At 41.5% G+C, this 22,633-nt stretch overlaps 2 protein-coding genes across 2 annotated transcripts; both read left to right on the top strand.

The window, feature by feature from the left end:
* The first annotated feature begins 617 nt into the window (after positions 1-617).
* On the top strand, positions 618-1,796 carry LOC128740340 (kinesin light chain-like). Its single transcript, XM_053835878.1, has one exon. The coding sequence runs from the start codon at positions 618-620 to the stop codon at positions 1,794-1,796; it is 1,179 nt and encodes a 392-aa protein (XP_053691853.1).
* A 519-nt stretch (positions 1,797-2,315) lies between these two features.
* LOC128740339 (kinesin light chain-like) lies at positions 2,316-3,473 on the top strand. The gene has a single exon (XM_053835877.1). The coding sequence runs from the start codon at positions 2,316-2,318 to the stop codon at positions 3,471-3,473; it is 1,158 nt and encodes a 385-aa protein (XP_053691852.1).
* Positions 3,474-22,633: the final 19,160 nt, after the last annotated feature.

Raw genomic sequence — 22,633 nt, 5'->3', positions numbered from 1 at the left:
TGTTTTTATTTTTTACATGTAGGTAATAGATCAATTGTTCATTTAAAGCAGATAAATTAGAAATTGTGCTACAACTTTTTTTTACGCAGGTGGTTTTGCTTAAGTGGGCGGTCTTACCCCGCCTACCCTTATCTTTGTCTTTTTTTGAAAGCTTAAGAAAAAAATTCCAAAATTTTAGTTGTCACTCGCTAATGGAAGGGGGCTTGTGGAATTACCTCTTTCTAGAATTCAATAATCATACAAATTGACTCGTGTCAAATGGCACTTGTGAGGTTTCTCAAACAAACAAATCTGCTACCTAATTATGCTACCTATTATTGCTACATAAGAACAGGTACCATATACCCAGAAGAACATAGTTAGGTAATCAATCGAATTCACACCTAACACTCAGAGCAATCATTATTTTATGATTGATGATAAATACATATAGTCAGGTATCAAAGTTAGTTTATTCTCCATAAATACCAGCACAGATGGACAGATCGACGGTAGTTAGCAACTATCTACGTTTGAACATAGTCATGAATAATATCAAGACAGAACCGCAAGTCCAGAACGTATCATCCAGTGAACATCTCGCTCTGACAAGTAGCTCAGAATTGGATTCTGAAAAGATGACAATTATAAAAAATTCGCAACAAATTTGCCAGCAAGCTGCCAGCTTCGGTAATGCAAAATTAGAAAAGCCCAAACAACGGTTACAATTGTCCGAGATAAGCTTTCTGAACATACCAGAGGAGAAAAAACCTAAGGCGTGCTTGTGCGATGGCGAGCTTCCAGATTTAACCGCTCTGCAAACTGTCTCTTGCAACAGTTCCAGCCGTTCGTTGCAAGACATCCACTTTGAAGCCCTTAAATGTTTTACAAAAGGCCAATACGAAAAGGTTATCCCTCTCTGTAAGGCAGCTGTAGAAGAGTTGGAGCAGACATGTGGCCACTATCACCCGAACGTTGCGACGATGCTGACGATTCTTGCGCTGGTCTATCGTGATCAGGGTAGAAACAAGGAGTCTGTAGATCTGTTATACGAAGCCATGGCAATTCGCAAGAAAACTCTCGAAAGACGACATCCTGCTATGGTCTCAACTTTCAGTGCCCTAGCTGAAGTGAATGGAAAATGTGGCAACTGGCAGGAAGCGGAGCGATTCTGTAGGAAAGTCTTAGACATTCGAGAACGCACATTGGGTTCAAATCATCCGGACGTAGCCAAGCAATTTTACAACTTGGCTTTGCTGTGCCAGAAGCAGCGAAAATACGACTTAGGGGTAGCCTATCACGTGCGAGCATTACAGATCTACCAAACGGTGTTGGGACCAGATTCTATGACTGTTGTAACCATCAGAAATAGCTTAGCTAGGTGTTATCAAAAGCAAAGAAAGTTCAACGATGCAGAAACCGTGTATAAAAAGGAATTGACCAGGATACATGAGATTAAATTTGGCCCTATTGACGATAGTAATAAGCCAATTTGGCAAATTGCCGAGGAACGCGAGAACGACCGAACAAAGCCACGTGACAACACACCGTATAGTATTTACGGCAGCTGGCACAGGATCGACCTGGTGAATACATTGACGGTTTGGACTACGTTGGAGCGTCTTGCTAAGTTATACAACAAACAGGGCAAGATGGAAGCCTCGAGAATACTGGAGAACTGCGCCAAGCGGATGGAAGCCACTAATGTCACATTTGTGGCAGAACCGAGGCCACGAAAAAGTAAAAAGAATCATAAAAACAAAAATTATAATCTGCCTGTGATTAATAGATTAAGGCGTGAGAAACAATACAAATAGAAAGTTTGCAGATCTTGTACTAAGTTGTTGTATAGCATGCCTTTTTATTAATCTTGCCACATATTTCAAGTAGTTCAAACGAATTTATATAATTAGAACAATTGCATGACGAATAAAATCATTCTTTGATTAAAACCTAAAAGCTTTTATTGCACACTAATTTTTTTTTTTCCATGTGTGGACTCATTACTGCGACCAGTATAGTTGATCTATTGTAATATCGCCCGGGTGTTTGCTGTATGACCTGCACTGCATTTCTTTTTGCTATAATCGCTATCCATATTTCCAGGTAACGTTTTACCTTACCATCTTAAACTTTAAGTAAGGTTTTAGCCTACCACCACTGCACTGCAGGTAATTACCTTAGGTAATGTTTTACCTTACCACCTTAGGTAAGGTTTTACCTTGTCACCTTAAACCTTAGGTAAGGTTTTACCAGGAAAGGGTCTATATAAAAGTAGATAAACCATAAATCACCGCAGATTGACAGCAGTACAACCGTGTAATCATCGTGTGAAAATGTCACAAGAAGAGTTCGTTAACAAAATCAAGGAAATGACTATTAAGTGTGACGATAGTAGTGGACCGCATTCTGGGAAGGAGCGTAACGAGCTTGCTGATCACTGGACTACCGTGGGCCGTCCAACCGAAAAATCGCAGCAGCAGTCGTCAATCGCTCACCGAAGTAAAAATACCGGATACCGTGAAAAGCTTTCGGGACGAGAGATGCACAATCTGATTCTTAAATATTCTGTAGAAGGCAACCATACCATGGTTATCCTCCTCTGTGAGGAAGCTATAGACGATTTGACCAAGAAACATGGCCGCAATCACCGGAACGTCGCTACCGTGCTGAATATTCTAGGATTAACATATCGCGATCTGGGCAGATACGAGGAGGCTAAAGACGTGATAAATGAAGTGCTGGTTATTCGAGAGAAAACGCACAAAGATAATCATCCTCTGTTCATGGCAACTTTGTCTACCTTATCGGCGTTGCACGGAAAATGCCGCATATGGCCAGAAGCGGCGCGCCACTCTACGCGGCTTTTAGAAATTCGGAAACGCACATTGGGTAAATATCATCCCGATGTAGCCTGGCATATGTATTCTTTGGCATCGATATACAGAAACCAGCATAAATATGACAAATGTGAGTTCTATTGCAAGCAAGCATTGCACATATTTGAATCGATATTCGGTCCACATGACCTGAACGTCGCAAAAACCAGTAATGGTTTAGCTAGTTGCTACATAGAGCAGGGAAAGTTTGATGATGCAGAGAGAATGTACAAACAGGTCCTAACGAGAGTACATGAGAGGAAGTTTGGCCCTATCGACGATAATAACAAGCCGATCTGGCAGATTGCGGAAGAACACGAAGCCAATCGGATAAAACGAGATAATACGCCGTACAGCATTTACGGCAACTGGCACCGGGTCGACGTGGTGAATTGCGCAACGGTAAAGCAAGCGTTGCAATACCTTGCTGGGTTGTACGGCAAAAAAGGCCTAAAAATAGCAGCGTGCACAGTGGTAAAATGCGTCATGCGAATGACAGACGAACACATCCCATGTATACCGAACCCAAGATTTCCACGAAAGAGATGCCGTTGTCCCAAGAACGGTTTACCGCCGGTAATCAATAGATTAAGACGTGAAAAACAATACAAATAGGTTCTGAATTGTTGTATTTACCTATACTAAATACTAAATGAATCAGATAAATATATAATTAAATATAGTTTCGATGTAGTTTCCTTTAGTCATAATCATAGTGATGTGGAAAACCCTGTATAATGCAGGAGTGTAATAATAGATGTAATTATACGAGCACCATAATAAATTTTGTTTCAGCTGAAAGCCAATCTATACCTATAAAAATGGATTTCTGTCTGTCTGCCCGAATGTTCCTTATAGAATCGAAAACTACTGAACCGATCGGCGTGAAAATTTGCATGTAGGGGTTTTTGGGACCAGGGAAGGTTCTTATGCTGGTTAGAGACCCCTCCCCCACTAAGAGGGGGGCTCCCATACAAATGAAACACAAATTTCTGCATAACTCGAAAACTAATCAAGCAAATGGAACAAAATTTTACATGTGGGTGTTTTTGGAGACAAGAATTTTTTATGGAGAATTGAGACCCCTCCCCACTTTAGGAGAGTTTCTATAATGAATTCAGACCCCTTACCATTTAAGGAGGGGGAGCTCCCATACAAATGAAATAGAAATTTTCTCATAACTCGAGAACTAATCAAGCAAATGCAACCACATTTAGCATGTGGGTGTTTTTGTAGGCATTTTTTTTGCTATGGTGAATTGAGACCCCTCCCCTCTTTATGAGAACTAATCAAGCAAATGGAACCAAATTTGGAATGTGGAAGGTTTTAGAGGCAGGAATTTTTTTAGTGATGGTTTGAGACCCCTCACCCCTGTGGTAGGGGGATAAGGACTGTCATACAAATAAAACAGAATTTTTTGCGTAACTCAAAAACTAACTTGAGAAATTTTAGACTCTTTCATTAAACATTAATTAAGAACAAGACCACCAAAAACTATCAATAGTAACATTAGATAATCCAGCGCGAGACGGCCACAGGTTGCGAGTATTGCCGGCGACCTGCCGTCGAAAGCGCCGGCCACTGCGGGGGGCAGCCCCCCGTAGAGTTCACCTCTATCTTGGTTTTTTTATTTTCCTAGATCTACTGACCTCTATTACTTTCCTTCAGTTGGGTCACCCCTGCGGAGTGGTACTTTCTACGAAAACATTTTTTGTGAAATGGTATATCCCGCGTAAGGTTTTTCGCGAAATGGTATTCTGCGAAACTCTATATTCCGCGTTATGGTCAACCGCGTGTTCCGGTATTCCGCAAAATGGTGTTCGGCGAAATGGTTTGTAATGATGGCGAATATTTAAATGCTATCCGCTTTATTTTATCAGGCTAAGCAATGGGGGGAGTTGTTTTCTACTTTACTGTGAGGAAAATTTGTATATTAAAACATCCATGAACTCCCCAGAAACTTGCAAAACTCAAGATTGTGACAAAGGTCCTCCGAGATTCACGATATATGTACAACACAGTTTAATTTGTGGCAATACGAAGTTTGTCGGGTCAGCTAGTAATTAATAAAGCCTTTTTATTTGTGCGATACAATAGTCTTAAAGCGGGCTAAATCTGGCCAAAACGTGACAGGACCATCACGGGTCTATTTTTTGTTGGGGAATTTGACTGCTTTGTCCATTATGGGACTTACTGTAGGCTGAAATCCGTTTGATGACGCACTCACTTTTGTATAATTCTGAGTTCATAGTCTTATCCTTCGCAATCTAGGACAAATATCTTAACTTAAAGACTTAAAGAATAACTAAACAAACCATTTTCGAATACAATTGGTGTAACCCAACGGCATTATCGACTGACGGCTAATTTTACCGCACTGTTGACCAGTTTCCCCTAATACTATGCATGTGAGCTCTGCATCAATTGATATAAGACTATCACTGCGCCATTTCCATCCACCACTTGCACGTATGTAGGTACGTATACGGTTGTGTACGCAGCAATGGGACACTCGATCTGGGGCACCATGTCAGGCCCTCCGACCCGGGTTTAGCCCGTTCGTTGCTCAATTTCCACTGTAGAACTGCCTGCTCAATACCACGGAAAATGGAAGAATAGTTTAAATTCAAACCGGAAGGTCAAACCTATATGAATAGGAACACGACAAACGACTGTACTTTACGAAGCAAAAACTAAGTCAACGTACGTTTCGGGCCGACGTGGTTATTCGTTCCTTTGGTGTGCTGCGCGGACTCTGGTTATGAAAAGAGACCAATTTATGACAGTAAAACTGAAGAACATGATATTTTAGGAAATGGTGATTTACGGCAGTAACGACTGGAGTTTGTTGTTTGTTATGAAAGTTATTTATAAAGGAGAATGTTTCACTGTATGTTGAAATTCATCCAAGCAATGAAAAATAAACTTTTATTCTGGCTGATGCTACAAGTTACGTACGTACTAACCTACCGTTACTTGGTAGATTATAGTAGATGTATATTTTGCAAGGATTTAATAATTTTCATTACTATTAACATGATGTCTAAGCGTCTGGAAAACATGCGAAAGAATTAACTATTCGTATTATTTTGAAATAATTCGAAAGGTGAACTGATTAAAAAGTTGTCGGATCCGGAACTTGATCCGAAATAGGCACAGAATGTGTAGAAATAATGAAAAACTCAGAATTAATTCTTTTTGGTTTGATATGACTAACTGAAGTTTTTGGAGCGTCTTAGTAGAATACGAAACTTGGAATTAAATAAAAAGAAAACTAATCCAATTTCATTCTACTATGTATATTTATTCTCGACAGATACGTATTTCGCCTACGACTTCCATTCTCAGAATTCGAAAACATACACTGGGGAAACCTGCAAGTCGTAGGCGAAATACGTATCTGTCAAGAATAAATATACATAGTAGAATTGAATTAGATCAGTTTTCTTTTTATTTAATTTCAGGTTGATATGCCTACTTTTTTCTTTAACTATGCTATAACCTTGAGACGGCCACGGTTAACTCAGAAAGAGGCACCCTAAGCGTCCAATAAAAAAATATGGGTCTAAACTTTTCCGATCAGGAGCAAACGCTAAATTTGAACAAAATCGGAGCACTTTTACAGTTGCTCCTTTTCCTATCAATACAAACTCGGATTTCATTACAAATTGTAGGGTAAAACAAGGCAAAATATTCTCTTACGTGATATTTTAGTGAATAACTTGATCGTCGTTCGATCTTCTGACTTTTTCAACTTGCACAACAAGCATGCCTTCTTGAAAATCTCTGGTAAAAGTATCTAATTGACATTTCGCCTGTAGTACAAAAACTTTGAGTAAAATGGGGCAAAACAGACTTCTAGATTATGCTGTATTAAAATAAAATTGTTCATATACCTCTTTCATAACATTCTTCTTCATTCACCATAGAATCTCAAAACAGAGAGTTTGTACCTGATTCTTCCAAAACTATTTGAAAATAAGGATGAATGGGGCAAAGCAAGCTACTCTCCTTTATTTCCGCGCGTTGAGACAATCACCAATCGATTTCTCGTGATTTTTTACCTAAGAAAAGTAACTTTTTACCCCTTAGAAACAGCGACAACAAAAAGTTCCATTTTTTCGATCGGTTCTGCCCACCGTGCGATGATAGAAGGAGGGTGATGGCTAAGGAAACGCTGCGCGAGCTGCCAAAATAGGTAGTGCCACACGTCGGAACGTGGAAAGACACAAACAGAAGAAGATGCAGCGAAATCAAATTTTTCGTGAGAAAAAGCGCTACCTGGAAGTGCAGAAATATGCAGAATAGGAGCGGCTGCATCGTTCTGAGGAAACGCGAAAGTTCTACACAGAAACTGAACGGATCCTGCAAAGGCTTTGAGCCTTCCCACGCACCATTTGTTCGTTGACTTCAAAGCCGCATATGCTACCGTCGAATGGAAAGAGCTATGGAAAATCATGGACGAGAACAGCTTCCCCAGGAAGCTCATCAAACTGACTCAAAGTTCGATGGATGGTACGGAGTGCTGACTGTGTTCGGATTTCTGGTGGATTGTCAAGTTCATTCATTATCGGCAAAACATATGAGGCGGTAGCCGAGCAGTACACTAGACTAAAGCGCGAAACAGAAAAGATTGGGTAGTAACTACGTCTAAAACTAAGTATGTACATGCTGGCCAGCGGAACCGAGGCCTACCGACGCCGCTTGGGTAGTAGTATAATGATCGACGACGATAAGTTTGAGGTAGTCGATAAATTTGTCTACCTTGGCACGCTGGTAAGAGCGGACAATGACACAGGCCGTGAGTTTCGGAGGCGTAGTATCAGCGGAAGTCATGCTTACTATGTGCTTCTCAAGCAATTGCTGTCGAGCAGACTGAATCTCCGTACAAAGTGTACCCTGTATAAGACGCTCATTAGACCGGTTATTCTCTACGGACATGAAACGAAGACAATGTTTGAGGAGGTTCAAAAGGTGGCTAAAGCTGGATGGATACGACGGGTAGGGCATGTTGTAAGAATGTCAGATAACTACCCTGCAAAGATGGTGTTTGCCTGGTCTGAACAAGACGACCAGGTGGAGCGAGATCTGGCGGAGAGTACTCAAACACCGCCAGTTCTCGCTCCTCCTGGTCTTTGTTTTAGCACGGCAAGCCACCTAAATCAGTTAGTGGTCGTAAACCGAATCGAGGATTATCCTGAAACCAATGAAACAACTTAATTACTTCGACTTAACCGACGTCATTCTCTTGCTCTTCCAATCGCTTCTAAGAAGCAGATCCCAAAGACTCGATAACGAAAACCAAGTCGACAGGTGTAAACACTGACAACCTCTCCAACTTCACAATAGCGGGATACCAGGTTGAGGAGGTGAAAGCTTTCCAATATCTCGGAAGCCGGACAACACCAGACGATAGGGCTGACACCGAATGACCGAATAACAAATACCCCAAATCCACACGGCCGAATTTCAGCAACTGTCACAGAAAACCGAAATAGTGTTTGACTCATTCACAAAAGACTGAAACACTACATGGCTGAATCTCCCCGCAAATTATTAACTCAAAAAATATTGATAAGAATAAGGATTCCTCTAGGGGGCTCCGTAGCCACAAGGTTACCGAGTCTGCTTTGACAAGCGAGTGGTCATGGGTTCGAATCTTAGTAGAATCAAACCATTCGATGTCAAGTGACTTTAGCATGGGTTTATTCTCAGGCCCCCCTCGTTTACCCTTCCTTCATGCTAAATTCTGTATTTTCCCACTGAAGCCTCTTGACAGTGCAAAAATCTCTCCTATAGTTCAGTGTACTAGTCAGAGGAACGACTGAGTCCTCGCCAGGGACGGCTATAATATGGGATAGCACTGGCAGTGAGGAATATGTGGGTAAGGTAGATCGATCGTTGAAGGAAGGGTGAACCCCAATACGCACAAGCACGCATAAAATTTAATAGGCATATCGCTCATTCAATAGCGATTATAGCAAAAAGAAATGCAGTGCAGGTTATACAGCAAACACCCGGGCGATATCACAATAGATCAACTATATTGGTCGCAGTGATTAGTCCACACAGGAAAAAAAGGATTCCTCTATTTCAGTAAATATTTCCTGACATTCGGTTATTAACGAGCGACCATGTATGTTTCACCTATTCGTATTTTGGCCATTTGTAATTCGATCGTAAGGTCTATTATTCCATTTAGGCCAACTCTGTTTCGGCTATTCGTGATTTCACCACTTGTATCTCCGTCATTCGTACACTCTAAAGAATCGACGCATCCACGTGAAAAATCATCATTGAGTCATCGATCGACTTGGATGTGGCTGTAGATGTCACAACATCTTTTATTGCGGAAGCTTTTGAAGTAGCTTGCCCGCTAAAAACTATTAAAACGACTAGACGAACACCGTGGTGGAAATCTCATCTCGCGGAAATAAAGAAACGATGCAGGAGAGCCTGGAATAGACGTCGAAGGGATGGCGTGGAGCCTTTCAAGCAGGCCCGGAAAGCCTATGCAAAGGCTCTACGATCTTCAGCACGCACGAGCTGGCACAGGTTCTGTAGCAACGTTTCCAGTTTCGGCGAGGCAAGTCGACTTAATAAAATACTGTCAAAATCGAAAGATTATCAGGTTAATAACATTCGAAGTTCGAACGGTGAATACTGTTCGAATGACAATGAAATCCTGGAATGTCTCTTTTATAGTCACTTTCCGGGCTGTGTGGAACCTGAAGTTCGAAACGATCCAGAAATCGTTTTAGGTGGCTTAGACTCATGGGCTTTTGCTCGGAGACTTGTCACAACTGAAGCGATTGAGTGGGCCGTGAACAGCTTCTCTCCATACACATCTCCTGGAACAGATGGAATATACCCTATTCTACTGCAAACGCGTATTCTACACATTCTGAGAAGGATGTTTATGTGTAGTATTGCTATTGGGTACATCCCAACTCAATGGCGTGAAATAACCATTAAGTTTATTCCTAAAGGTGGACGCGCGACATACGAGCAAGCAAAAAGTTTTAGACCAATCAGTCTAACGTCTTTCTTGCTTAAATCACTTGAACGGATTGTTGATCACCACATCCGCGAAACAAGCTTAGTAGAAGTTCCTCTTCTTTCAGCACAGCATGCCTATCAAAGTGGCAAGTCTACAACCACTTTATTACATGATGTGGTGGATAAAATTGAGGTTACTTTTTCACAAAAGGAATCTTGCTTAGGAACTTTTTTGGATATTAAAGGCGCATTTGATAACGTATCTTTCGCTTCAATTTTGGAGGCTGCTCGTTATCATAATGTGCCTTCAATAATCATAAAGTGGATAGAACAAATGCTTAGTAACCGATTGCTTTTTTCGTCCTTACGGCAAGCAAGCATTTGGAAGCAAAGTGTTTGTGGATGTCCACAAGGTGGCGTTCTCTCGCCTCTTTTATGGAACCTTGTGGCGGACGGCCTATTGAGGAAACTCAATGGTCTAGGCTATCCGTCATATGGTTTTGCGGATGACTATCTCATCCTAGTAGTTGGAAAGTGCATAAGCACATTATTTGACTTAATGCAGCAGGCACTACGCGTCGTGGAAATATGGTGCCAAGAAACTGCACTTTCGGTAAATCCGAGCAAAACATCTATCGTCTTATTTTCAAGACGTAGAAATAGCAATGGAGCTCGCGCTCTGCGCTTTTATGATTCGGATGTTGATGTTGTGAACGAAGTGAAGTACGTGGGGTTGATTCTCAACTCCAAGCTTGACTGGTCCACAAATATTGATTTCCGTAATTAAAAAAGCGTGCATGGCCTTTGGGCAATGTAGACGAGCAATTGGCAACTCTTGGGGGCTTAAACCCAAATACATACACTGGTTATACACGGTCGTTGTCAGACCAATACTGGCGTATGGTTGTCTTGTATGGTGGCAGAGAGGGGAAGTTGTGACTGTCCAGACAAAGCTAAACCATCTTCAAAGAATGTGTTTAATGGCAATGTCTGGTGCATTTACTACAACTCCTACTGCCGCCCTAGAAGCTATTTTCAATATTAAACCTCTACACTTCCACCTGAAGCAAGAGGCACTAATATGTGCTTATCGACTACACGCGATTGGCCTTTGGCAGTCTGTGGACGGTTCCACTGGTCATACTCGACTGTGGTCGCAAATTGTTGCTGAGGACAAGTTTGCCCTTGCTCCTAGCGATGTAACGCTCATGCGTACTTTCCCGTATAGGACTTTCTCAAGTGACTTTCCTCCTAGAGAGGATTGGATGTCAGGCTACATGGAAAGGAAAATTTCCGACTATGTGGTCTGTTATACCGATGGTTCCTTGTACGAAGGTCGCGCGGGTGCTGGTGTTTACTGCCGTGAGCTGGAATTGGAGGAATCCTATTCGTTGGGTAGTTACTGCACCGTTTTTCAAGCTGAAATCTTTGCAATTATGTGCGGAGCTCAGTTTGCACTTCAGAAAGAACTGATAGGTAAGATTATCTACTTCTGTTCTGACAGTCAAGCCGCTATAAAAGCCCTTTGTGCGGCTAATTCTAAATCTAAAACAGTCATCGCCTGCCACACCCAATTAGAAGAACTAAGCATTCTAAATGCCGTTCATCTGGTTTGGGTTCCTGGCCATTCTGGTATAACCGGAAATGAATGGGCTGATGAACTAGCAAGATCTGGAGCAGAAAAGTCGGTTTTCGGACCGGAACCTGCTTTACAAATTGCGGCATGTTGGATAAAACAAAAGATTCGATCTTGGTTTTCATCTGAACATGTACGTTATTGGGAAAATCTTGAAACTTGTCGTCAAACGAAAAGTTTCATTGTTAAGCCTTGTGAGAAGGTTGCGAAATTTCTTTTGCAACACTCAAAGGTAAATTGCAGTATTCTTGTCAGATCACTGACTGGTCACTGCAGACTAGATTATCATATGGCTACGATTCAGCGAGCTGAATCGTTTCATTGTAATTTATGTGAATCCGACTACGGTACACCATATCACGTAATTTGCAACTGTCCTGCAGTAGCACAATTGCGTTATAGGATCTTTGGATCCTACGTCTTAAATGAATCGGATTTTAGGAAACTAAAATTACGAGACATTTTGATGTTTCTTACCGAAAGCGGTATTGAACTATAAGCTCTTATTTATCATGAGTATACCCCCCACGGGGTGTACTTTTGATAAGTTAACTACCAAGGATTGCAGTATCCCCTCGGGGGTACAAAAATCTCTCGGTATATATATGTTTGAGTTTGTCCAAATTCCTCATCCACCCCTTCCTATTCCTCCTGTTTTCCTTCCCGTCCTCATCAGGTAAATGATGGCACGGCAAGATGGGCAAGGCACAAATCTTCCACATGATTGTGAGGAACGTGCTGCTCGAGCCAAAGATGCTGATACCTGATACCTGATACACTCTAAAGAATCGACGCATCCACGTGAAAAATCATGTAAACTTCTGTACAGCAATCACATGAACTTCATGTACTAGTTGATGGGAAAGTTGATAAAATTTACCGGGATCACATGTAAACTGGTTAGTATGAGTGCGAGTTACCAACAATTCACGTGAATGTTACATGAAAAGTGTGATGAATGAGAATTACTTATCTTTTCACGTAAGCTTGACGTGCCGATTTTTTTGAGTTGAGGTATTCTCAGATGGTGGTACGTGATAAGACTGATATAGAAACACGGATCGGATAGGCTATGGCTGTCTTTGCAGGTCTTCGAATTATTCAGAGCTCGAAGCAGTTCATCTCAGCCATCAAAACACAAATACAAACGTGAAATCCGTGGGGCGAGATGGCGGAGATATTGTGGAAACTGCACAACTTCGTAAGCCGTTACCTACGACGCCTCAGTCGGGTTTGGCTGCCCCAATACAAAAGGAGATTCGGGAGCGTAGGTGGATATACCTTGAGAAGAGATGCGAACAAATCTACTATGAGGCACTCAACTAGAATCCGCCGGAACAGTGCAGAAAAGGCAGACCCAGAGGCTCCTGGAGATGTTCCCCGGGCAACAATATTCCAACTGTAGATGTGAATCTCACTTACCATACTTACAAAATTCAAGCAGATTCGGAGAGGAATATTCGGCATCGACCAACAAGGACGACGAATGGAGACTCGGTATTTGGAACTGCAGATCGCTAAATTTCGCAGGTTGCGAGCGGATGCTGATTGAACAGCTTGAACCCCGCAAACTCGGCATCATAACTCTGCAGGAAATCTGTCTCAAAGGAGAGAAGGTATGGAAGGTATGGATTATAGCATCGTTAACGTGCACTGCCCGCACGAAGGTAGACCCGACGATGAGAAAGAAGCGTTCTACGCGAGGCTGGAGGCAACGTACGACAGCTGATCGTCACGAGACCTCAAGATCGTCATCGGGAATATGAACTCCCAGGTCGGTAGGGAAGAAATGTATAGACCGGTGGTATAGCCTGCACACCGACACGAACGATAACGGCCAACGATGTATAAACTTCGCAGCTTCCCGAGGCCTGGTGATCCGAAGCACCTTTTTCCCGCGCAAGGATATCCACAAAGCCACCTGGAGATCACCTGACCAACGTACCATGAACCAAATTGACCACGTTTTTATAGAAGGCCGGTTTTTCTCTAACATCACGAACGTACGCTCCCGACAGGGTGCGGATATTGATTCTGACCATCACATAGTAGCAGTACATGTGCGCTCAAAGCTATCCACCGTATACCGGACACGTCAAAGCCGCCCTCCTCGGCTGAACACCAGGCAGCTAGATAACCCGGGAACTACGCGCGAATACTGACTGAGGTACTGCCTTCTTCCGAGGAGGTGCTTCATACCTCGAAGACGGTTGTGGCAGAATACGCTCGGCCATCGGAGAGGCCGCTACCGCACTAGGTATTGAGCTTCGGAGTACACAAAATGATTGGTTTGATGGGGAATGCCATCAAACGGTGGAGGGGAAAAAACTGCTTGGAAAAATTATCTAAATATTGCCACTAGAGATAACCTGGCCAAATACCGACAACCAGTTGACCACGATCCTGAGGAGGAAAAAGCGCCAAAAGGAGGACAGAGATCGTGAAGAATTAGAACAACTATTCCGAGCTAATGACACGCGCAAGTTTTATGAGAAGGTGAACCAAACTCAGAAGGGCTACACACCGAAACCTGACATGTGTAGGGACGAGGAAGGGAATCTAATCACAAACGAGCGCGAGGTGGTTGATAGGTGGAAGCAGATCTTCGATGAACACCTCAATGGCGAAGTCGCAGAAGGAGGCGGAACGGAAATTAACCTAGGAGCGCCCATGGAAGATAGTAATATCCTAGCACCTGATCTCCAAGAAGTCAAACGAGAAATCAGGCTGCTGAAGACCAATAAAGCCGCTGGAAAGGACCACCTACCGGCAGAGCTTTATAAACATGGCGGAGAAACGCTAGCAAAGGCTCTACACTGGGTTATTTCTAGGATTTGGGAGGAGGAAAAGCTACCGGAGGAATGGATGGAAGGAGTGGTTTGTCCCATCTACAAAAAGGGTGATCGGCTAGACTGCTGCAACTATCGTGGTATTACACTGGTAAACGCCTCCTACAAGGTACTCTCCCAGATCCTGTTACGCCGGCCGGTTGTCACCGATAGCACAAGGTTTCGTAGGGAATTATCAGCCGGTTTTCATGGGGGCTCGCGCAAACACGGACCAGATTTTTACTATCCGACAGATCTTGCAGAAATGTCGAGAGTACAACGTGCACACGCATCACATCTTTATTGATTTCAAAGCAGCATACGATATAGTCGATCGAGACAAGCTTTGGAAGATAATGCATGAACACGGTTTTCGGTGACGCGACTGATTAGAGCTACATTGGATCGAGTGATGTAACACTCTCGAGTCCCTTCGAGACGCGGCGAGGGTTGAGACAAGGTGACGGTTTATCCTGCATGCTGTTCAACATCGCTCTTGATGGGGTGATCCGACGAGCGGGCATCGAAATGAGAGGCACGATTTTTACCAAGGGTAGCCAACTTCTAGGCTTTGCAGATGACTTCGATATCATAGCCAGGAACTTTGCGACGTCGGTGGCAATCTACGCCAGACTGAAAGCAGAGTCTAGGAAAATTGGGCTAAAAATAAATGCGTCGAAGACCCAATACATGAAAGGAAGAGACTCAAAGGAAACAAACGCGCATCTCCCATGGACGGTAACCGTTGACGGCGACGAACTAGAAGTGGTAGAGGAGTTCGTGTATTTGGGATCGCTGGTGACCGCGAACAACAACACTAGTAAGGAGATCCAACGGCACATCCAAGCGGGAAATCGGACCTACTTTGCCCTTCGTAAAACGCTACGATCAGGAAGCATACGCCGCCGCACGAAGCTAACAATGTGTAAAACCCTTATTAGACCGGTAGTTCTTTATGTACTTGAAGCCGTGACGTTGCTCACGGTGGACATATGCGTCCTTGCCGTGTTCGAACGGAAAGTGCTGCGGACGATATTTGGCTGAGTACAAACTGAAAGCGGAGAGTGGCGGAGGCGTATGAATCACGAGCTACAGGCACTTCTTGGGGAGACTCCCATCGTACATCTAGCGAAAGTTAGCAGGCTACGGTGGCCCGGACACGTCGTAAGGATGCCGGACGACAGTGCGACGAAAATAGTCCTCTTCAATAACCCCACCGGCACCAGGAACAGGGGGGCCCAATGTGCACGATGGCTCGACCAGGTCGAAAGCGATTTGCGACTTCTGAGACGACTAGGTAATTGGCGACGAGTGGCCCAAGACCGAGTTGAATGCAGACGAGTGCTTGAAACAGCACGGGCCACCCCGGCTCTATGCTGAAGAAGAAGAAGAAGAAGAAGATGTGAACCTCTCCTGTCGGCAGGTGAGTATCGATAGTATAGAAACCTGATCTGAATTTACACCTTTGTTCTGCGACAACGACGACAACTATTTTTCTAGAAAACTCGAATGGAAACGTTTCGATTTTTTCGGACAAGGCTTAACTCAAAAATTCATAACTCTTGAACTCTTCGTCAAAAGGGGAGCAAATTGTTACAAGACGGCTGAAAAGCAGAACTCTTGGATGCATGATATCTGATAATCTGTTTGTAATAATACCGGTCCAAGAACGTTCGTCATAAGTTCTATCATTAGCAGTTATTAGTGCCCTTGTCGCACTTTTCAAACGGGTATCGTCGCTACCTAAATTCAACTATCACGTGCACTATTAACGCAGATCATGATAAAGCCATCAAAACGATTTATTAGCTGCACTCGACAGACAAACTAGTAGACTTGATAGAAATTAAATCGACTGTCGATGTCATCGCATCTAGTGGCATTCGACAGGGAACTCAACCATGATTGCAATTACTGTTGGTAGACTGTGAGCTCTCGATTGTGATTTATGGATGGGCAGCAGTAAATTATTGACATTTTTTCATTGATTTAGGTCAATTGTTAAATTTATGACGGCAGATAATTAAACAGGTCAAAGTGCTTTAGTGGAGAAGATAACGTATCAGACAGGTCTAATCCTAACTACACATGCATGTTCAACATACCTATTTTATTGAACGATACCTATCGAGTACCAGTATCATTCATCAAAATCTGAAATTGAATCCGAGCTTTGAATAAGTGCATCGTTAAATCGAAATTGTAGAATCACATTTCTACCATTCACCAAGCCAAACTGCAATAGCTATGGCAATACAGACTAACTGGTGCTAACAAACATCCATTTCATCAAATTTCAATTTACACCGGTGCAAAACCACACAAGTGCGTCGATTATTTTCATCCGATTGGATATAAATATTTTTTACCTTTGTTATACTATAACAAAGGTTTAAAAATTGGTCGAAAAACACGAAATTGATCCGAGGCCCGGAGGGCCAAGTCACATATACCAATCGATAGGGTTCGACGATTTGAGCAATGTGTGTGTGTGTGTGTGTGTGTGTGTGTGTGTGTGTGTGTGTGTGTGTGTGTGTGTGTGTGTGTGTGTGTGTGTGTGTGTGTGTGTGTGTGTGTGTGTGTGTGTGTGTGTGTGTGTGTGTGTGTGTGTGTGTGTGTGTGTGTGTGTGTGTGTGTGTGTGTGTGTGTGTGTGTGTGTGTGTGTGTGTGTGTGTGTGTGTGTGTGTGTGTGTGTGTGTGTGTGTGTGTGTGTGTGTGTGTGTGTGTGTGTGTGTGTGTGTGTGTGTGTGTGTGTGTGTGTGTGTGTGTGTGTATGTATGTATGAAATGATTTTTTCTATCGCCTGTTTCTCAGAGATGGCTGAACCGAATCGTTCGCTATTACTTTTGTTTGAAAGGTATTATTGTCTAGTAGATCACTATTGAGTTGTTTCGTGATACGAAGTTTCGTTTAAAAGTTATAAGCAAAAATGTGAAAAATACGTGACACGGGTTTCTCCGGAACTACATGACCGATTTCAACGATCTTAGTATCAAATGAAAGCCCTTATTAAAACTGAATTGTTCAGGAATTTTTAATTGAAAACAAACAAGCAGTTTAAAAGTTATGCTTAAAAAGCCTGTTTTGACAAGGTAATAATTATCGTCTGTTTCTTAGAGATGACCAAACCGATTCATGCGCTATTAGTCTCATTTGAAAGATAATATATTCTTATAGATCACTATTGAATGATTTTTTGATTGGACGTTTTATTTGAAAGTTACGAGCAACCTATGCAGCACACCATTAACAAAAAAATTAACAAAAATTGATTCAGATTTTAACCAAGATAATTACCCTAATTTCAATTATTTTAATATCAAACGAGAGGTTTTGACACTACGAATATATATGCAAAATTTCATAAGAATTGGTTTTACCGGTCAAAAGATATTAACCCTCGAACACTCGCGCCAACTTTTGTAACGCAGTTACTCGCGCGCACAATAGCCGTAAACCAAAGAAAACGTGTGCACCAGAGTTTTGACTGGGAAAACTTGGTTTTAGGTTTATCAAACCTTTGGAAGAGTTTCTTGAAATTGATAGCTCTATCGTTTGGTGGAATTCAAATTTTGATTAATCCCCCTAAAAGTGAAATAAATAAAATATTTTTCTTCAGTGTCAATATAACACATTGATGTGTTCTGCAAAGTTATAGAGCATATTATTACAAGATATTTTGCTGAAGACAGTAACCTTCTATCTCTGCAGCGAAGATAGAAAAATCTTATTTATTGTATATGAATTTGTAAAATCAGTTTTTATATTTTTGCTCTTTTTGTAATTGTTGTATGACCTTTTCATGTGCTACAAAATTGTACAAATAGTAAAAATACACAACTTTGCTGAAAATAGTATACCAAACATACGGTTGTTTAGGAACTGTAGAACTTTGATTATAAAGAATACCCTATTTTTGACTCCGAATTACTCGACTACCAGCAGAGGAATACATTTCAAACATTTTACATTTGCTGATAGTTTTGCTGCATATACTTTCCCAACAATTTAAATTATTAATGCACTAGCTGACCCGACAAACTTCGTATTGCCACAAATTAACCTGTGTTGTACATAAATCATGAATCTCGGATGATCTTTGTCACAATCTCGAGTTTTGCAAGCCCCCCAGTGGGCGGCGCTTCCGACGGCGGGTCACCGGCAACACTCGCGACCGTCTCGTCCTGAATGATCTAGTGTTACTATAGATAGTTTTTGTGGTCTTGTATTGACTAATGTTTTATGGAAGAGTCTCGAATTTCTCGAGTTCGATTAGTTTTTGAGTTTCGCAAAAATTTCTGTTTTATTTGTATGAGAGTCCATATCCCCCTACCACAGGGGTGAGAGGTCTCTAACTATCGTAAAATAAATTCAAGACTCCAAAATCTCCCACCTGCCAAATTTGGTTCCATTTGCTTGATTAGTTCTCAAGTTATAAGGAAATTTGAATTTCATTTGTATGGGAGCTCCCCTCTTAAAAGGGGATGGGGTCGTAATTCACCATAGAAAAAATTTCTGCCATATAAAACTCCCACATGCCAAATTTGGTTCCATTTGATTGATTACTTCTCGAGATAAGAGGAAATTTGCATTTCATTTGTATGAAAACCCACCCTCTTAAAGGGGAGATGGGCCATAACTCGCTTTCTAAAGAAGAGAGGGGTCTCAATTCACCATAGAAAAAAAATCTTGCATCCAAAACCACTTACATGTCAAATTTGGTTCCATTTGCTTGATTAGTTCTAGAGTTATGAGGAAATTTGTATTTCGTTTGTATGAGAGCCCCCACTCTTAAAAAGGTAAGGGGTCCTAATTCATCATAGAAAAAATGGTTGCCTCCAAAAACACCCACATGCCAAATATGGTTCCATTTGCTTGATTAGTTCTCGAATTATGAGGAAATTTGTATTTCATTTGTGTAGAAGCACCCCCTCTTAAAGTTGGGAGGGGTCCTAATTCACCATAGAAAATATTTTTAGTAATTTCGGTTTTGTAACTTTACCTCCCGATTTTTTGTGCCATTTCGCTTCCAGTGATAAAATTGATAAACTTTTCTTCAACATGTAGCATATCTGTGAAAATCTGTGATTTTCAAAAATATCTGTCATCTGTGATCATAGATTCTGTGCTTTAAAATGGCGAAAAAATCTGTGTTTTTACAGAAAAATCTGCGAAAATGGCAACTCTGGTCCTAATTCACCATAGAAAATATTCTTGCCCTCGAAAACTTTCACATGCCAAATTTGGTTTCATTTGCTTGATTAGCTCTCGAGTTATGAGGAAATTTGTATTTCATTTGTATAGGAGCCCCCCCTCCTAAAGTGAGGAGGGGTCCCAGTTCATCATAGAAAAAAATTTTGTCTCCAAAAACACCCACGTGTCAAATTTGGTTCCATTTGCTTGATTAGTTCTCGAGTTATGAGGAAATTTGTATTTCGTTTGTATAGGAGCCCCCCCTCTTAAAGTGGGGAGGGGTTCTAATTCACCATAGAAAATATTCATGCCCTCGAAAACTTTCACATGCCAAATTTGGTTCTATTTGCTTAATTACTTCTCGAGTTATGAGGAAAATTGTGTATCTTTGGTACATGAGCCCCCCCTCTTAAAGTGGGGTGGGGTCCTAATTTACTATAGAAAATATTCTTTCCCTCGAAAACCTTCACATGCCAAATTTGGTTCTATTTGCTTAATTACTTCTCGAGTTATGAGGAAAATTGTGTTTCTTTGGTACATGAGCCCCCCCTCTTAAAGTGGGGAGGGGTCCTAATTTACTATAGAAAATATTCTTGCCCTCGAAAACCTTCACATGCCAAATTTGGAAAACCTTCACATTTGCCCTCTATTTGCTTAATTACTTCTCGAGTTATGAGGAAAATTGTGTATCTTTGATACATGAGCCCCCCCTCTTAAAGTGGGGTGGGGTCCTAATTTACTATAGAAAATATTCTTGCCCTCGAAAACCTTCACATGCCAAATTTGGTTCTATTTGCTTAATTACTTCTCGAGTTATGAGGAAAATTGTGTTTCTTTGGTACATGAGCCCCCCCTCTTAAAGTGGGGTGGGGTCCTAATTTACTATAGAAAATATTCTTGCCCTCGAAAACATTCACATGCCAAATTTGGTTCCAGTTGCTTGATTAGTTCTCGAGTTATGAGGAAATTTGTATGGAACCCCCCCCCCCTTTTTAAAGAGGAGAGGAGTTATAATTCCCCTTATAAAGAGGGGAGGGGTCTCAATTTACCATAGAATAAATTCTTGTCACCGAAAACACCCACATGCCAAATTTTGTTCTATTTGCTTGATTAGTTGTCGAGTTATGCAGAAATTTGTGTTTCATTTGTATGGGAGCCCCCCTCTTAGTGGGGGGAGGGGTTTCTAACCATCACTAAAACCTTTCCTGGTCCCAAAAAACTTCTACATGCATATATTTTCATGCCGATTGGTTCAGTAGTTATCGATTCTATAAGGAACATACGGACAGACAGACAGACAGACAGACAGACAGAAATCCTTCTTTATAGGTATAGATTGAATAATTATGACATTTTGCACACAATAAGTTTGTTGAAGAATATACGTTAGTTAAACAACGATTTGTAACTTTATAACAATATGGCGTTGAAAAACCTACACGTGTTGTACAAAATACAACAGCGTGAGTAACCGAAGGTTAATAAAAATTGATGAAAATTATTCAAGAAAACTCTAATGATGTGATTCAAATAGAATGGCATTACAGGAAACTATGCATAGCTCAAAAACTTATAAACTAGACTTTTACTAGACAATGTATATGTTAAAGAATAAGATTTCCTCTTTCAACTTACTTTTATTTGCACTTACTCAGGTTAATAACAACTTACTTATCCTTACTCAGTAACTTCATGAAAAAAGGATCTATCAAAATTTGAAAGTGTTCCCATTTTGTTCAAATTTTGTAAACTTATTCAATTTTCAAAAATTCTTTGTAAACCAACGCAACGATAACCAATAGATGAATTATGTTCCGAAGACGATTTCGATTTCTATCTCAAATAGCAAGTAAGACCGTATAACAAAGGTTCCTTTCACCACTAGGTGGATTAAATCGGGTTTTTAATAACCACATCGGACAACAAACGTCAGTCAACTTGGCGTGTCAAACAATTAGCCGATTTACAATTGCCTGCTCGTTTGTTCGATTAACACTTTGATGCGGATAGCAAATACAACCTAAACGACGCTAATCACGAAGGTAATTTGAGAACCCCAAATGAAATGGGACTGCTTTTACCGGTGGAGGGGTAACACTATCTGGAGATCGTCGCTGACCGCTGCCACCAATCCATAAATTCTTACGGAAATCGAAGGTTGCGAAAGTTTTGAACCGTGAAAGAACAAACTGCTATCGAATCGATAACCGTGGGTATCACTTTACAATGGCATTCGATTTTATAGTGGCATTTCATTTATCTTCGTTCTACTAAAAAGCTTGCTTTGTTACGAGGTTAGTTGGTAATGGGAAAGGCAAAGAAAAATAGCTTCTGCCATGGCAACGCCATCGCATCAGCAGAAGCGTCCTAAGCATCCCAAATCCCTCGTTTACGGATTTGTGCTGAATCACAGTACGATGTTTTTCTCAACTTTTTACGGGTCTGTTGTTTTCGATTCCGCTCCCTGTTCCATTGACGCAACCGGCAATAAATGGGAGAGAATTTTCATTAGATTTTGATCTGGAAGTTTCACTTTGATTGTAAAATTTATCTTGTGCTGACTGGTTCGGGCTCTAAAATTTTAAAATAAATAGTTTAATAGATTGGTGCGGTTTCAGCTCAAAGGGAAAATAAAGCTTGTCAGTAAGTTCATTAATGAGTGCTTTCACAAACTAAAAAACTCTTTCTATGTGTTTTGAAATGTGCACCCGTAAAACGAATCAGTTGTATCTTTTGTTTTTGGTTTGACATTATCAAACTTTGCAGCACGTTGAAACAACTTTTCCACAGCATTCGTTTCACAGTCTTTGTACACAATCCACAATCGACACCTTTTCGCTGTTCACACAAGCGATATAAACATATTTACGCTGCCAGTGCACGTGTCACACCATCGCATCGCATCAGGTAGTGATCTCACAGGAATATATTAAATACACACCTGAACGGTTGTGGGGTTGACACTTGCCGCGTGACCGGGTACGGTACTGGCTAACAACCGGACTGGGAAGCGGCCTTTGTTGACCTAGGGGCAAACCAGTCGACGCGGAAATTCACACTTGCTCTCGTTGAGTGATGGTTTTCTAGTTTTTCAGAGGATTCGATCATGCGGAAGGTTG

Source organism: Sabethes cyaneus, chromosome 3 (assembly GCF_943734655.1).
Source record: "Sabethes cyaneus chromosome 3, idSabCyanKW18_F2, whole genome shotgun sequence".
Lineage (NCBI taxonomy): Eukaryota > Metazoa > Arthropoda > Insecta > Diptera > Culicidae > Sabethes > Sabethes cyaneus.
This window is presented reverse-complemented; position numbering and strand designations above follow the sequence as displayed.

What these genes read in the sequence shown, in the direction of transcription:
- LOC128740340 (XM_053835878.1), top strand. Translation starts at nt 618, where the DNA reads ATGACAATTATAAAAAATTCGCAACAAATTTGCCAGCAAGCTGCCAGC.
- LOC128740339 (XM_053835877.1), top strand. Translation starts at nt 2,316, where the DNA reads ATGTCACAAGAAGAGTTCGTTAACAAAATCAAGGAAATGACTATTAAG.